The 18,709-nt window shown below is 42.9% G+C and overlaps 1 protein-coding gene across 1 annotated transcript in view; it reads left to right on the top strand.

Moving 5' to 3' along the window:
* The window catches only part of Dora (zinc finger SWIM domain-containing dorado), a 506,090-nt gene that overhangs the window by 64,460 nt on the left and 422,921 nt on the right, over positions 1–18,709 (top strand). The window contains exon 7 of the mRNA XM_070097330.1: positions 8,172–8,367. Coding sequence (XP_069953431.1) covers positions 8,172–8,367 — 196 coding nt within the window. The remainder of the gene's footprint in view (positions 1–8,171; positions 8,368–18,709) is intronic.

The raw sequence follows: 18,709 nt of genomic DNA on the forward strand, positions 1-18,709 counted from the left end.
AATGTAGAGGAGAGAGAGAGAGAGATTTTGGGAGATGTTAAGTGAATGTATTGGAACCTTTGAACCAAGTGAGAGAGTAATTGTGGTAGGGGACCTGAATGCTAAAGTAGGAGAAACTTATAGAGACGGTGTGGTAGGTAAGTTTGGGGTGCCAGGTGTAAATGATAATGGGAGCCCTTTGATTGAACTTTGTATAGAAAGGGGTTTAGTTATAGGTAATACATATTTTAAGAGAAAGAGGATAAATAAGTATACAAGATATGATGTAGGGCGAAATGACAGTAGTTTGTTGGATTATGTATTGGTAGATAAAAGACTGTTTAATAGACTTCAGGATGTACATGTTTATAGAAGGGCCACAGATATATCAGATCACTTTTTAGTTGTAGCTACACTGAGAGTAAAAGGTAGATGGAATACAAGGAGAATAGAAGCATCAGGGAAGAGAGAGGTGAAAGTTTATAAACTAAAAGAGGAGGCAGTTAGGGTAAGATATAAACAGCTATTGGAGGATAGATGGGCTAATGAGAGCATAGGCAATGGGGTCAAAGAGGTATGGGGTAGGTTTAAAAATGTAGTGTTAGAGTGTTCAGCAGAAGTTTGTGGTTACAGGAAAGTGGGTGCGGGAGGGAAGAGGAGCGATTGGTGGAATGATGATGTAAAGAGAGTAGTAAGGGAGAAAAAGTTAGCATATGAGAAGATTTTACAAAGTAGAAGTGATGCAAGGAGGGAAGAGTATATGGAGAAAGAGAGAGAGGTTAAGAGAGTGGTAAAGCAATGTAAAAAGAGAGCAAATGAGAGAGTGGGTGAGATGTTATCAACAAATTTTGTTGAAAATAAGAAAAAGTTTTGGAGTGAGATTAACAAGTTAAGGAAGCCTAGAGAACAAATGGATTTGTCAGTTAAAAATAGGAGAGGAGAGTTATTAAATGGAGAGCTAGAGGTATTGGGAAGATGGAGGGAATATTTTGAGGAATTGTTAAATGTTGATGAAGATAGGGAAGCTGTGATTTCATGCACGTATAGGGCAAGGAGGAATAACATCTTGTAGGAGTGAGGAAGAGCCAGTTGTGAGTGTGGGGGAAGTTCGTGAGGCAGTAGGTAAAATGAAAGGGGGTAAGGCAGCTGGGATTGATGGGATAAAGATAGAAATGTTAAAAGCAGGCGGGGATATAGTTTTGGAGTGGTTGGTGCTATTATTTAATAAATGTATGGAAGAGGGTAAGGTACCTAGGGATTGGCAGAGAGCATGCATAGTTCCTTTGTATAAAGGCAAAGGGGACAAAAGAGAGTGCAAAAATTATAGGGGGATAAGTCTGTTGAGTATACCTGGTAAAGTGTATGGTAGTCATTATTGAAAGAATTAAGAGTAAGACGGAGAATAAGATAGCAGATAAACAAGGAGGCTTTAGGAAAAGTAGGGGGTATGTGGACCAGGTGTTGACAGTGAAACATATAAGTGAACAGTATTTAGATAAGGCTAAAGAGGTTTTTGTGGCATTTATGGATTTGGAAAAGGCATATGACAGGGTGGATAGGGGGGCAATGTGGCAGATGTTGCAGGTGTATGGTATAGGAGGTAGGTTACTGAAAGCAGTGAAGAGTTTTTACGAGGATAATGAGGTTCAAGTTAGGGTATGTAGGAAAGAGGGAGATTATTTCCCAGTAAAAGTAGGCCTTAGACAAGGATGTGTGATGTCACCGTGGTTGTTTAATATATTTATAGATGGGGTTGTAAGAGAAGTAAATGCGAGGGTCTTGGCAAGAGGCGTGGAGTTAAAAGATAAAGAATCACACATAAAGTGGGAGTTGTCACAGTTGCTCTTTGCTGATGACACTGCTCTTGGGAGATTCTGAAGAGAAGTTGCAGAGGTTGGTGGATGAATTTGGTAGGGTATGTAAAAGAAGAAAATTAAAAGTGAATACAGGAAAGAGTAAGGTTATGAGGATAACAAAAAGATTAGGTGATGAAAGATTGGATATCAGATTGGAGGGAGAGAGTATGGAGGAGGTGAATGTATTCAGATATTTGGGAGTGGACGTATAACGGGATTATTTGGTAGTATGGTAGTGGGGTTCAAATGATACGTGTCTTCGGAGGCTTCCTTGTTTATTTAAATTGTCCTGGTGGGTACACAGGCTTGTGTTGTGCCCATGGCCCAGGAAGGGCCATCCCACGAGAGAGAGCTACTAGTACTTGTGTCTTGCTGCTAGGCCGCTGTGTGAGTGAGGCAGAGGCAAGGGCAGGCAGGCTGGCATGCCCACCGAGAGGCCTGGCTACAGAGGGCAACACTGAGTGGCGCGAAATATGAACTAAGCTGACAGACAGCATGGGCTGTCTGTGCAGACAGTACAGGCTGTCTACATACGCTCGGCCACCTACCGCGCGTCGTCCCGACGCGACAATACTGGTGGTAAAAGGAGCTCGGTCTCTCTCTCGTAGGAACAGGGCACAGAACACAAAATAAAAACATATATATACATATGGACATGGAAAAAAAAAACTTCCTACAGGGAGGGAAGAAAAAAACATGTGGGGTGTGCTAAACATCGTGGTCAAAGGCAGTGAGCGTCGAAGGGCATCACTGCACGCCTTCCTGCGTCTGGACAGATACTGCATCACAGGAGACATCGCTGCTGCTGAGCTGTGACATAACAGGGTACGGTCTCCTCTGGAACGGTGAAGCAGTCATCGTAGGAGTTGCTGCAGGGTTCACTCAACCTGGGGCACGACATGCTGGTGCCCTCGAGTGAGGCGTCGACAAAACTCGGCAACTGGGCAGGACTTCTGGCAAGCGACTCAGGAGGACACTTCTCGACTGGTACTGTCACTGGGCTGTCACTGCCGGTGAGCGTGGAGCGAGTTGTGGAGCGAGTCGTGGCGAAACATCTGGGAGTCGTAACATCATACACCAGACTGCAGTGAGAGAGCTAGCAGTCAAAGTGACATCTTCTTTGTGCAGGCTGCTCACTGAAGCTTGTGACACGAGACTGACAGCGTGTCATTCTCTCGACAGTTGGAGTTATAGCAGAGGTTAGTCTAAGCATCCCCAGACTTGTTTCTATACATATAACTGCACTCTGAAGGTCTGGAGGTGAAGTGAAACAAATCTCGATGGGAATCGTAGCAGGTATGATTCTGCAGAACATCACGAGTGATGAGCATAAAAGCTTTCTGTACAAGAGGGCTCGGTCACTCGGGGGCTGACTTGACATCAGCTGTCAAACGTACTGGTCACATCGGGTGACTTAGCACAGTGGTGCTACTCAGGTCTGGCTCAGACCTCACTGGACACACGGAAACTTTAAACACACTGCGGTACATGCGGTACACTAACATGTGAGAACACTGACTGAGAGGAATTAACACACGACATATATCTTCTCTCAATCTTCTCGACAATACTGAAATAATTACTGAAACACTCGATGGTGACATCATGTGATGTCAGGCGTGATGTCGCGAGGTGACGTCAGCAGACATCTCGAGGTGACGTCAGGCAGACATCGTGAGGTGACGTCAGCAGACATCATGACGTCATGAAGTCGGGCAGCATCGTCGGTGACATCAATGTGATGCGGGCAGCAGACCACAGCATGTGGCCTGGGACATCTGGTAACTCACCTGGCTTGTAGATACACGTGACATCGCCCACACCCACGTGGCGTTGGGATCCACGTGGCGTCGTGATCTACGTGGCATGCTGATCCACGTAGCTTCGAGTGGCCTCGGGCACTCGGATACACAGCTCTGGCAATGAATCACACGAAAAACAGCAGAAAACACAGCAGAGGGAGTGAGCAGTGGTGAGTGGTGTATGGTAGGCTGGTGAGGTGCGAGTAGGGCGAGCATGGGCAAGGTGAGGAACGGCCACTTCCTCTCCTCCTCCCCCACCCACAAACACGTGGAGAAGCTCACACTGGACGCAGAAATCACCACAAAACTCACCTCTGGCTTGCTGAAACAGCTTTGCTGAGCTGAACAACAACAGCAACATACAAGTGATGCTGAACACGTGACTTGAGAAACAGCGTGGGACACTGTAGCGTGGGGTCACTTACAATTCTCGGAGAATTTCGTTAAATTTCGGCCTGGATCCTGCTTGTACCTGTGTCTGGGTTCTCAAACGTGCAGACACGACATCAGGATAACTTGTTGAGAGACGGATGCTTGTTGTGTAGGGTGATGAAGTGAAGATGACTTCATACCTCTCCTTCCTCTCTCCGGGCAAACAACTGCCTGCAAGGGCAGGCAGGCTGGCATGCCCACCGAAAGGCCTGGCTACAGAGGGCAACACTGAGTGGCGCGAAATATGAACTAAGCTGGCAGACAGCATGGGCTGTCTGTGCAGACAGTACAGGCTGTCTACGGACGTGTCAGCAGATGGGTCTATGAAAGATGAGGTGAATCATAGAATTGATGAGGGGAAAAGGGTGAGCAGTGCACTTAGGAATCTGTGGAGACAAAGAACTTTGTCCTTGGAGGCAAAGAGGGGAATGTATGAGAGTATAGTTTTACCAACACTCTTATATGGGTGTGAAGCATGGGTGATGAATGTTGCAGCAAGGAGAAGGCTGGAGGCAGTGGAGATGTCATGTCTGAGGGCAATTCGTAGTTTGGAAGTTAGGAGGAGGTGCGGGATTGCCAAAACTGTTGTCCAGAGGGCTGAGGAAGGGTTGTTGAGGTGGTTCGGACATGTAGAGAGAATGGAGTGAAACAGAATGATTTCAAGAGTGTATCAGTCTGTAGTGGAAGGAAGGCGGGGTAGGGGTCGGCCTAGGAAAGGTTGGAGGGAGGGGGTAAAGGAGGTTTTGTGTGCGAGGGGCTTGGACTTCCAGCGGGCATGCGTGAGCGTGTTTGACAGGAGTGAATGGAGACAAATGGTTTTTAATACTTGACGTGCTGTTGGAGTGTGAGCAAAGTAACATTTATGAAGGGATTCAGGGAAACCGGCAGGCCGAACTTGAGCCCTGGAGATGGGAAGTACAGTGCCTGCACTCTGAAGGAGGGATGTTAATGTTACAGTTTAAAAACTGTAGTGTAAAGCACCCTTCTGGCAAGACAGTGATGGAGTGAGTGATGGTGAAAGTTTTTCTTTTTCGGGCCACCCTGCCTTGGTGGGAATCAGCCAGTGTGCTAATAAAAAAAAACACATATTTACTTATATACTTACACTTTTATATTTACACTTACCATGGAGGAGATGTTAGTTTAATTAGTTAGTTTGATGAAGATGATGTTGGCATAGGTTTAGGTTGGTGGAAGATAGCAGGGCGGTGTATGTTCAGCGGTCCTATACACATCGAACAACATTGGAGAGTTACTCTCATGTTGTTTTTCTATTGCTTACTCACTTAACTTACTTGCTACACTGTTAATTCTACACTTTATCACTGGCTGGAGCTATAGCCTTTATCAATACCTGCTGCTTTGGTATCATACATATTGTAGAATCACTGAATCACTGCAGAAGGCACATTCTCCCCTCTCTCTTCCTCCTCTACTTTATTACTTTGCTTTGAGTTTTTTCTTGAATTCTATCATGTTTCTCACCTTCTTTACCATAGAGCTGGCACTAGGAGCTTTCTTTGGGCCCATGGTGGCTTATTTAGCAGTTGCAGGCACAAAAAAAATGAATTATTATGAAGTGTGTTGTATGAACCCATGGGGTGATGGTCACATGCTGGTAAACAATGGCACACTGAGTGTGAAAAGTGCGGGAGACTGGCTTTGTGTGCACACTGACAGGCCATTGAATCACGAGTCCAATCACGAACCACGAAGCTAAATTTTGCCGAAAAAACTTGCCGAAAGTCGGATTTCATGAAAGTTGCGGCTGTCGAATGGCAGGGGTCCACTGTATTACAGAAATAGATATGATTTTGATTGGTTTCACGACAAAAAGTACCTTGAAATTGAGCTCCAAGTAGTGGAAATGTTCGATTTTTGCCGATGTTCAGTGAGCTTTCTTGTGTAAGTCAAGTTGGTTAATTTTATTAAGTGTATTCTAACCTAACCACTCTGTAATCTGGCAAACTCAGTAATCCGGCACACCACAGGTCCCAATGATGCCGGATTTGTGATGGCGGACCTGTATTACTAATTGCTAAACCTCTTTCTACACGTAGCTCAATTGAAGGCTCCCCATTTTCATTTAACCCTGGCACCCCAACATTTCATTTACTCCCTTCACAACATTTTTACCCACTTCAGTATTGAGATCCCCAACCACAAGTACTCTATCACTTGGTTCAAAACTCCCTATGCACTCACTCAACATTTCCCAAAATTTCTCTCTTTCCTCTACACTTCTCTCTTATCCAGGTGCATAAACATTTATTATAACCCACTTTTCACATCCAACCTTTATTTTACACCACATAATCCTTGAATTTATACATTTATATTCCCTCTTTTCTTGCCGTAACTTGTCCTTCAACATTATTGCTACTCCTTCTTTAGCTTTAACTCTGTTTGAAACCCCTGACCTAATCCCATTTATTTCTCTCCACTGAAACTCTCCTACCCCCTTCAGCTTTGTTTCACTTAAGCCAGGACATCCAGCTTCTTCACATTCATAACATCCACAATCATCTCTTTCTTATCATTTGCACAACATCCATGCACACTCAAACATCCCACTTTGATGGCTTTCTTCTTTATCTTTTAAGTAAGCTATACAGGAAAAGGGGTTACTAGCCCATTGTTCCTGGTATTTTAGTTGACTTTTACAACTCAGGTCGTTTTGATAAGGACCTGCCTCACATGGGCCAGTAGGCCTTCTGCAGTGTTCCTACATTCTTATGTTCTTAAGTACCACACCCTTTGAGCCCATAGAGGCGGGGTTAGTGGCAGTCGAAGGTGCGTAGCCTTCTTCCTACATTTCCCATGAGTGGGGGGGGGGGGGGAATGGGGCTAGGCCTGGGGACAACAGGTCCCAGAAGATGAGGTGGTACTTGTACTTCCTCCCATGGCAGACAAATGTCTCAGACACTCCCATTATAGGAAGCCAAGGCTGGGTTGCCAACTGGCAGAGACCTGGTCCGGTGAATCTAAGATTTTCATTGGGAAGGCTTTAATAGAAAGAAAACATTTTGACTCGGTAAATTTAGTGAGCAAATGTAGCGTGTTGAAGGTAGTGGTGAGCATAATGGATGATGCTTTGTGATGTGCAGCACCTCATCATCACGTCTAGGACACACGAACCCTGTTCTTTCCCTCCTGTAATAGCACAACATAAATACAGTAGGAAGGGAAACCATGAGGATTGGGGCTTCCCTCCACAGCTCATTGGCTTCCCATGTACCACCATCCCTGAACAGTCACCTGCCTCCTTCCCCCTTGCCTTCCAGCCACTCATATAATGACAAGAACATAAATAATAAATCTACTGCTCTTGACTAATCTTTACCAAAAAAAAATGTGACCTTTTTCTACATGTATGATATGAACATTCACAAAGTGTGAGTGCATTTGGTAATTAACTAAGAAACAAAATATGTGGAACTTGTAAAGTTTCAAAGCAAATCTGTCTCATGCATGTTATAATGCACTTGCTTTGTGCTCCATTGGCCATGAGTGCATCTATTACATAAAGTGGGGACATCTATAGATAGATCATGGAATGGCCCTTAGTGTTCCCTGCTTGCACATAAACCTAAACTTTCCATGCTTCTATTTTCTTATTACAAAGCTATTTGGTAAGTAAGACACGTAGGTAACAGTTAGGCATCTTTAATCCGATATGTTTCGCCTTCACAGTAGGCTTCTTCAGTTGAGTACGGAAAATAGGCAGGAGCAGTAGAGATCTGAAGACGATGTAATCATTCCATTACCCTTGAAGATGTAGATTTGAGGTTGTCAGTCCCTCAGCCATGCTGAGGGACTGACAACCTCAAATCTATGTCTTCAAGGGTGATGGACTGATTACATCGTCTTCACATCTCTACTGCTCTTGCCTACTTCCTGTACTCAACTGAAGAAGCCTGCTGTGTAGGGAAAACGTTTTGGATTAAAGTTGCTTAACTGTTGCCTATGTATCTTACTTACCAACCTGTCAGTATTGTATACCCTTTTGATACTCACAAAGTTATTTAATTAAGTTCAAAATATAGTAAGAAATTCATCTTGGTAGATGAATGCAACTAAAATAATAGTTTTCTTTTTACAGTGATGTCAACTACCTTAGCTCTACTGCTCCTCCTGTTGCTGCAGAATGGGCATCGTTGTTAAGGCCACTGAGGGGACGTGAACCTGAGGGAATGTGGAATCTCTTATCTATTGTTCGTGAAATGTTTAAAAGGAATGACCGAAACTCCATCCCATTATTAGAAATAATTACCGAAGAATGCTTAGCCACAGAGAAGGTAGGTAATATACAGTATTTTTCAGTACTTAAATCTGCTAGTTTTCATAAATAATATAATTATTTCTTTATAATATTCAGCTCTTGTAAAGTATTGAAGTTTTTTTTTTTAGTTTAATGGTTCTTGAAGAAATGCTACACCATATTGTGTGTGATTATTTACCACTAAATTATAATATAGTATAGTACAGTGGACCCTTGAATTTCGTGATTAATCCATTCGAGAGTGTCCGCCGAAACTTAAAATTCACGATTTTCAAAAACATTTTCCCCATAAGAAATAATGTACATAAATCAAATTAATTCGTTCCAGACACGCAAAAGTATTAAAAAAATAATTTTTTTTAAATGTACATTTATCTACACAGAAAACAATGGGACATGAAGAATAAAACAATAATAACTTGACACTTACCTTTAGTGAAGAGTTGTTGGTGTGTGGAGGAGGGGAGAAGATGGAACAGTTACTATTGTTTGGAAGGGGGAATCCCGTTCCATAAAGACTTCAGGTACCAAGTTCTTTTCCAGGATTACTTCTCTTCTTAGTTTTTTTATGCAACTAGGGCCAGCTTGAGAGTCACTGGATCCCTGTTACTCAAAAAATTGTTCCAGAAAGGTCTGTTTCTAGCATTTCTTCAAAATTTTGCCTAAAATGAGACAAGACATTGTCATTGAGCATGTCGCATACAGGGTGATGTTCCTCCACAAATTTTTCCATCCTAGTCCACATTGCACACATCTTAATCTCTGAAGAAAACAACTTCTTCCCTCTCTCTTCCTCCTCCTCTGAAACAATTTCCTGAGCTGTGGTCTGTTGCTGTTGCAGATTAAGGTCTAGCAGCTCTTCGGTGGTTAGCTCTTCATTGTGATCCTCCACCAACTCTTCCACATCCTCGCCACTAACTTCCATCCCCGTGGACGTCCCCAATGCCACAGTAGATTCCACAACTGATATAGGGTTCTCAGGGTCAGCCTCAAACTCTTCAAAATCTTTCTCGAGGACATATTCTGGCCACAATTTTCTCCAAGCCGAGTTCATCTTCCTGGAAGTCACTCCCTGCCAAGCCTTACCTATAAGGTTTATGCAATGGAGGATATTGAATTCATTTTTCCAGAACTCTCTTAGGGTCAGTTCAGAGTCCAAGGTTATGTTAAAGCACCTTTGAAACATTGATTTGGTGTAGAGTTTTTTGAAGTTTGAAATGATCTGCTGGTTCATGGGCTGGAGGAGAGGAGTGGTATTAAGAACATAAGAAAGAAGGAACACTGCAACAGGCCTACTGACCAATGTGGAGCAGGTCCATGTCCCCCCCACCCAGATTAGCCCAATGACCCACCCTCCCCAGATTAGCCCAATGACCCACCCAGTCTGGTCACCTCCACTCAAGGATGGAGCACGGAAACAGACCCAGTGTCAGCATAGTTGCTGATCCCTGTGTTATATAGCATAGCATATTAGTATCATCCATGTGCTTTAGATAGGAGATCCCTTGTAGGCCTGTGACTTTGTGTGACGTCACGGGATGCGCATGTGTACGCTCGTACCTCTGCCCCGGCCTCACTCGGCGTAGACACCCAGGCGAAGACAGGCAAGGCACTGGGCTCCAGTTCCCATCATCTCAGTCTGACAATATATGTTACCATCCAACAAGTGTGTCTACCTTCAACCCCCGATATCTCCATTTAAGAACCCCTACGATAAATGGATAAAATCGTAGGGGTTCTTAAATGGAGATATCGGGGGTTGAAGGTAGACACACTTGTTGGATGGTAACATATATTGTCAGACTGAGATGATGGGAACTGGAGCCCAGTGCCTTGCATGTCTTCGCCTGGGTGTCTACGCCGAGTGAGGCCGGGGCAGAGGTACGAGCGTACACATGCACATCCCGTGACATCACACAAAGTCACAGGCCTACAAGGGATCTCCTATCTAAAGCACATGGATGATACTAATATGCTATGCTATATAACACAGGGATCAGCAACTATGCTGACAGCTCGGTCATGTTACGTATGTCGTCTCGACATACACTACTATCTATAGGCTGAAACAGGCAGGCGGATCTGGGCTGATTCTATACAATAACAAATTCATATATAACTTAGAACTAATGGATGGTATCATAATGGATGTTACAACATGAGTTTTACGTAATGGGTGTTAACGTAATACATTACAAACTATAAGAACAAATCATTGTACAATATGGGTGGAATTGATCGATCGATCTGTATTCAAGCACTCTACTGATTCTGAGGAAGAATAAATATATATATACAAGGTGAAATTAACAGCAAAGGCATCTGGTGCACTCAGACTATTACTGTCAAATTCTCAGAATACGGAGGGAACGTGAACACGAAAAAAAAAAATTTTGAAAAAAAACTAATCAGTTAATAACAAACAGTTGACAATTTACTTCATCTCGGACATCTAGTTATACAGACTATGTACATTTAACCCTTTGAGGGTCGACAGGCCCTCTCCGAAACTCGTTCTCAGGGTCGGCCAAATTTAAAAAAAAAAAAATTATTTTCTCTTATGAAAAGATAGAGAATCTTTTCCCGATCATAAAGACACCAAAAGTTTGAAATTTGATAGAAAACTTACGGAATTATGCTCTCGCAAAGTTAGCGGTCTCGGCGATGTTTACGCATCGGCAATTTTGCCCACTTTGAGCCCCATTTTCGGCCAATTTCACTGTACTAGTTGACAAAAAACATGAATATTTCGATAGAACTCCATTTTTTCTATCGAATGGGTGCAAGAAACCACTCATTTATGAAATTCTACTATCCAGTACAGTGGTCAGAATTTAGCAATTTTGCCAATTTCACACAAATTTCAAAAGATGCCAATTTCCGAATAGGGTCCAGAATAAACAAGAAAGACATTCCTGGCACTAAAATGACATTTCCTCTAGTCATTAGTCATGTCTCAAGGCCCCTCTTATATTCTTTTGCTTTCCACTTTGAATTTTTATTTTCACAAAAAATATAAGATTTACTGTTATGCAGACTACTGCATTAGTGTAAAAAATGGTATAAATATTATTGGTGCACTTGTGAAAGAATATTAGACTCAACAGTTGACGTGTATTGCACGCTTGGCACGATTTGTTTACTTTTGAAGTTTGGTAAAAATCGAACATTTCTGCTACTTTGAGCTCAATTTCAAGGCACCTTTCTTTGTAAAACCAGTCAAAATCATCTCAATTTCTGTAGTATGTCTTCCATTCTATAAAATGAGACCAAGAAAACTAGAATACAGCAATAAATACCATACGAAAATACACTGCAAAGTCGCTGATTTATTAAAAAAAAAATGGTCAAAGTTTTTTTTTTCTCATTATGCACTGTGTGCTGCAGGATTTTTTTTAGACTGTGCACACTGACCACATAGACCCATTCTTTCATATGAAGGCCTACCAGCTTTCTCCCACTAGATTTGAGGCCGCTAGAATTTATGAGTACTAGTACGTCAAAAACCCCTACGCGTAAGACGTACTAGTACGACGAAAACCCTCAAAGGGTTAAACCCAATTCTGCAAGGGTGAGGTTTACATATGCAGAATGGTTATCATCTCTGGGAGGACCGAATTCCTCTGCAATGGCTAACACATGCCTTGACTGAGGGAGATCTAAACGAGTATCTACAAAAGATACTTGTGGGTTTCTCATTACTTGTCGAGTACGCAAGGAGTAACGACATTCAGGTTGGTTATCTGACTGAGTATTTGAGGTAGAGGGTACAGAGTCAAAAGGATTATCAGCATCTGTCATATTAGTCTGGGTAGCAATATCATCAATATCGCATACTAATTTCATATGATCTAAATGCGATTCTTTGTACTTGCCCGTACTAATTTCTCTAACCTTATACTTATTACCAGAGATATGTTCTACAACTCGATAAGGTCTGACAAACTTTTGATCGAGCTTAGGCATTTCGGATGTTTTGTTGAAATTTGTCAGCATTACTCTTGAACCTACTTTGACTTTTGACGGCTTAGCACGGCTATTAGTTACTCTAGTAAATTCTGCTGTTGATTTATGAAGTGTTTCACGGATTCTTCTAAAAACAATCTGAGCCATGCTGGTACGAGTTGCTACGAAATCATCAGGGTTGAAGTGTTTCACGGATTCTTCTAAAAACACTCTGAGCCATGCTGGTACGAGTTGCTACGAAATCATCAGGGTTGTAATTAGGTTTCGGAGTGGAATATAACAACTCATAGGGTAAATGCTTGTCTACACCATACAATGCATAATGTGGAGTATCACCTATGGAAGCATTGTAAGCAGAATTTATGGCACATTGAACATCTGGTATGACTTCAGCCCAAGTTGCACTATTGGGGTTGATAGTGGCTCTCAGGACATCAAGTACCTTTTATTGGTTCTTTCGGCTAACCCATTGCTGGCAGAATGATGAGGAACAATGGTGGATTTAGAGATCTTGTATAAAGTACACAAATTTTCAAGAATCTCATTACAGAATTCACCTCCATTATCTGTTACTAAGGATTTAGGGGTGGTATGCCTGCAGATAATGCATTCTTTAAACGCTTTAGCTACTGTCTTTGCAGTCTTATCTGCAATAGGAACTAACTCACAATATCTGGTGAAATGGTCTACCATAACACACAGATGTTTGTTGCCTTGGAGGGAACATTTAAAATTGGTTAACAAGTCAAGGGCAACTCTTTCCCACGGTTTGCTAGTGGTTGGGTACACTTGGATTGGATTAGGACCATTGACATTTCCTTTATGTTGCATACAGACACTACATTTCTTAACATATTCGGAAATGTCAGTTGCCATACGTGGCCAAAAGTATTTCATTCTGGCTTGTTTCACAGAACGATCCATACCAGGGTGTGCAACACCTGGTGCATCATGAACTAGCTGTAGAGCTACGTTCACTAGTGACTGTGGAATTACTAACTGGTAAGCTCTTCTGCTTGGAGTACCCAACTCGGCTGTTCGATACAGTAATTCTTGGCTCATTACAAAGTCACTAATGGGTGCTGGTGGCTTCACAGTAAGAATAAGATCTTCCTGGAGCAGGAATCGAATCACACCAGACCACATGGGATCTGTTCTTTGGGCAGTTTTGACATCCTCGACAGTAAATTGAGGATCTGCAGTAACTACACTAACGTGTCGCGATAAAGCGTCTGCGACTACATTCGACTTGCCAGGTAAATGTTCAAAAGTGGGATTGAACTCTTGGATAGTCAAGGTCCATCTGGCTAACCTTCCAGTAGGCTGTTTGTTCTGGAATAAAGGTATCAGTGGTGCATGGTCTGTCAAGACATGAACAGGGTACTGGTAAATAATGTCTCGGAAGTGCTTTAAAGATCATACTATTGCTAAAGCTTCTTGCTCCGTTACTGTATAATTACGTTCAGCCTTCGTAAGGACTCGGCTAGCAAATGTAACTGTGTTGTACTTGATATCAGTCTTCTGAGCTAGTACGGCACCTATGCCAATTGAACTAGCATCAGTTGTCAGATAGAAGGGCTTAGAAAAATCTGGAAATTTCAAAATTGGAGCAGATGTTAGCTTTTCTTTTAGAGTTTGGAATGCTCTTTCTTGACGGAAGGTCCAAACTAAAGGAGCATCTTTCTTAAGCAACTCGGTTAGAGGAGCAGCTATGGAAGAAAAATTGGCAATTAAAGATCTATAAAAACCTGCTAAGTCCACAAAGGATCTTACGGCATCAGCAGTTTTGGGAGTTGGAAAATTTAGTACTGCAGTTACTTTACTTTGGTCAGTCGTAACCCCTCTAGGAGTGACTACGTGACCAAGAAACTTAATTTCTGATCTGAAAAATTGACATTTAGACAGTTTGATCTTTAAGTTGGCTTCTTCAAGCTTGCCAAGTACTATATCAAGTCTTTTCAGGTGTGTGTCCACGTCTTCGGACATGACGATTACGTCGTCTAAGTACACCATAAGTGATTTACCTATGAGACCTCTAAAGATATTAGTCATGAGCCTTGAGAACGTGATAGGGGAGGATCGTAATCCAAACGCCATACGGAGGAAGTGATAATGACCTGTGGGAGTGGAGAATGCAGTTAACTCTTGGCTGTCCTCGTGAAGAGGGACTTGCCAAAACCCTTGTAACAAGTCCAGGGTCGAGAAGACTTTGTTATCTCCGATATTGCGTAAAAGGTCACCTAGTACAGGAAGTGGGAAACGATCTGGAATGGTTTTCGCATTTAACTTCCTAAAGTCAATCACCGGGCGCCAAGTGCCATCCTTCTTAGGCACTAGGATCAAGGGCGCATTCCAGGGTGAATTGCTAGGTGCAATAACTCCATCATTGAGCATTTGATTGATCAGTTCCTCTGCAACAGCAACTTGGGAATGAGGCATTCTGTACGCAGGTATATAAATAGGTCTAGTACCAGGTTCAAGTGGAATACGATGGGACAATAAGTTCGTTATACCCATCTTCTCACCTGGTAAGGCAATGGCTGTACGACGTTTGTTCAACAGCACCAACAAGTGCTGGACTTCGTCTGGGAAATCAGTGGGAGCTAAGTCTTTCTCCTCAACTGGTGGGATAGATTGATCCAGTGGAGTGGATGAGGTCTCCACTGTTGAAATAGCACCGACCCACTGGTCAGGTGGCACGTCATCCTGTACTTGAACAGGGTAAGGATAGTGAACTAGGTGAACGAGGTTGGTATTTGCTCTGAGACGAACACTGTGACCCAGTGTTAGCAAGGAGTAAATGGATCTTACTGTCTCTTACAATATGTAAGGAAGGTTCAACAAATAAACCTTTGACTTTGCAGGAATCACTGTCAACTAGGACGTTATCACCTTCTGGAACATTAGGAACAACAACAGACACTCTAGTGAGAGCACTAGCCGCAACAGAGACGTCTTTCTGCAAACGGCATGTGACATCAACAAGAGATGGCATTACTAGTTTCAAGTAATCGTTTTCTGACAAGGCATCCCCTGTGGAGAAACTACTACTCGAACTAGCAGTCATTGCAGGGATAGGCTGTGCACTCAAGGCAGTCTGAGTGTCCTCGGACACTTGAGGGAACGGAACACTATCCTGCAAGTCTGAAGGTTTAGGTGGAACACAGATGGGAGTGACAGAATTACCAGTGCCTGACCGCTTGGGTACGCTACTGGAGAATGCATTGGCTTGTAAGGACTTAATGCGTACATCATACTCTGCAGCAGTATGACAGATTTCTGATCCAAGCTGGTAACCCCAGAATGGAACGATCAAGTCGTCGATTTGGGCATGCCATCGGTACGGGTCAAGCACAATGCGTAAGTCTCGCATGGAAGCAAGCCCCAGTAGAAGGTCACCAGGGAAAGTAATCTGGTCGACAACAAGAAAAGCAGCAGTAAAGTCTCTTCCTTGGATAGTAAAGGTGAGCAAAATCTGCCCTCGGACTCGCAGAAGGGAACCAGCTACTCCACTAAGGGAGGTTACCAAAACACTGAAGAAGTTAGGTGAGTGGGTAATGGCTGAGTGAGGCATCTGAGGCTGCGTGGTGAGTGTAGTTGGGTTTGTGGGTTAACAGGGCTGAGACCGGCAATGGTGCGACACACGTGGTCGTGGGTGGCTGGGCATATGGGTTGAACGGCGTAAGCCCCACTGAGGACAGCCACACTGCCGTGAAGATATTTCTAAGCCGACTGGCTTAAAAACAAACCTACGAAATACTACAGCACCACAAGGATGAAAAAAGAGCACTCAGGATGACTTGGAGCTTGAATCACAAGCGATGAAGACTACTCACGTGGCTTGCTTGAGTACTGGGGTAAGACACCTGGGTTAGTTGCTAGGTGGCTTATCTTAACCCTTCACACAGAATAGCTTGATAACTTCACACGATGAGCACAGTAGAGGTGGAAGCTGGCTTGGCAGGCAAAAGAATTGGATGGGGTAGACTAGGCTCGACTGGGCTTCCTCACCACAGACTGGAAGCTGGCTTATTTTGCAAACTCGGGTCAACCCCTCGGGAGTGATGCAAATAAGCAGATAAACACTAATACAAAGAGACTGACCAGTGAATGGTGTAGAAGCTGGTAGGAGCTTGGGAGAGTAGCTGACTTGAGGTAGCTGGCTGGCGTTAACCTTCTCGATAGGCCTAGTCACAAGATGTTTATCTCCAGAAATTGCTGTAATCGTCAGAATTACAGGCCCTCCGTTGCCACCATTTATCGTAGGGGTTCTTAAATGGAGATATCGGGGGTTGAAGGTAGACACACTTGTTGGATGGTAACATATATTGTCAGACTGAGATGATGGGAACTGGAGCCCAGTGCCTTGCCTGTCTTCGCCTGGGTGTCTACGCCGAGTGAGGCCAGGGCAGAGGTACGAGCGTACACATGCGCATCCCGTGACGTCACACAAAGTCACAGGCCTACAAGGGATCTCCTATCTAAAGCACATGGATGATACTAATATGCTATGCTATATAACACAGGGATCAGCAACTATGCTGACACCAGCAGCACAAGCTAGTCAGGTCCAACTCACACCCACCCACACCCGCTCATGTATTTATCTAACCTATTTTTAAAACTACAGATCGTTTTAGCCTGAATAACTGTACTCGGGAGTTTGTTCCACTCATCCACAGCTCTATTACCAAACCAGTGCTTTCCTATATCCTTCCTGAATCTGAATTTTTCTATCTTGAAACCATTGCTGTGAGTCCTGTCTTGGCTGGAAATTTTCAGTACGCTATTTACATCCCCTTTATTTATTCCTGTTTTCCATTTATACACCTCGATCATATCCCCCCTAATTCTACGCCTTTCGAGAGAGTGCAGATTCAGGGCCCTCAGTCTATCCTCATATGGAAGATTTCTGATACATGGGATCATCTTTGTCATCCTCCTTTGTACGTTTTCTAGAACATTTATAACCATTCTGGAATACGGTGACCAGAATTGAGCAGCATAGTCTAAAAGAGGCCTAACCAAGGATATATAGAGTTGAAGAACAACCTGAGGACTTCTATTATTTTTACTTCTAGATATGAAGCCAAGAATTCTGTTAGCTTTATTGCGAACACTAATGCACTGTTGTCTTGGTTTTAGATTACTGCTAACCAGAACTCCTAAACCCTTATCGCAATCAGTAGTATTAAGATCTGCATTATTTAGTTTATATGTGGCATGGTTATTTAACTGTCCAACATTTAGAACTTTGCATTTGTCAATATTAAACTGCATCTGCCACTTCTCTGACCATTGCATCAGTCTATTCAAATCATTCTGGAGTGCTCTAGTGTCCTAATTAGAATGAATTGGGCGGCCTATTTTGGTGTCATCAGCAAATTTGCTTATGTCGCTATTTATTTCCTCATCTATGTCATTTATGTAAATTGTGAACAACAACGGGCCCAACACTGACCCCTGAGGAACACTGCTTGTGACGTGCCCCCATTTTGATTTCTCCCCATTTATGCAAACTCTCTGCTGCCTATTTGTCAGCCATGCCTCTACCCAGGAAAAAATTTCTCCTCCTATTCCGCGTGCCTTAAGTTTCCTCAATAGCCTCTGATGTGGAACTCTATCGAAAGCCTTACTGAAGTCCATATACACAATATCATATTCTTTACCATGATCTACCTCCTCAAACACCTTAGTGAAAAAAGTTAGTAAATTCGTAAGACAGGAATGCCCCTTTGTAAAACAGTGTTGAGATTCAGTAATCAATCTGCGCCTATCAAGATGGCTAGGAATTGCTTCGGCAATTATTGATTCCATAAATTTTCCCACTATGGAGGTAAGGCTTATTGGTGTATAGTTCGAAGCCAAGGACCTGTCACCTGCCTTGTAAATAGGTATTATATTTGCCATTTTCCACTTATCAGGCACTATGCCAGTTTGTAGTGATATGTTAAAAAGATTAGCCAAAGGTATGCTAAGTTCCTCTTTACATTCCTTTAACACCCTTGCAAACAGTTCATCAGGGCCTGAGGATATGTTAGGTTTTAGTTTCTCTATTTGTCTGAGGACCATGTCACTAGTTACCGCAGTCATACATAGTTTATTATCCTGTTCTACATAATCTATTATTTTAGGAATATCGCTAGTATTTTCCTGGGTGAAAACTGAGAGGAAGTAGATATTGAGAATTTCACACATATCCTTATCACTGTCAGTGATCTGACCAGAGTTACTCTTAAGTGGGCCAATCTTGTCCCTAATCTTATTTCTGTATACCTGAAAGAACCCTTTTGGGTTAGTCTTTGAATCCCTTGCGACCTTAGCCTCATAATTCCTTTTTGCTTTTCTTATTCCTTTATTTATTTCTCTCTTTAATTGAATATATTGATTTC

The sequence above is a fragment of the Cherax quadricarinatus genome, chromosome 57 (genome assembly GCF_038502225.1).
Source record: "Cherax quadricarinatus isolate ZL_2023a chromosome 57, ASM3850222v1, whole genome shotgun sequence".
Lineage (NCBI taxonomy): Eukaryota > Metazoa > Arthropoda > Malacostraca > Decapoda > Parastacidae > Cherax > Cherax quadricarinatus.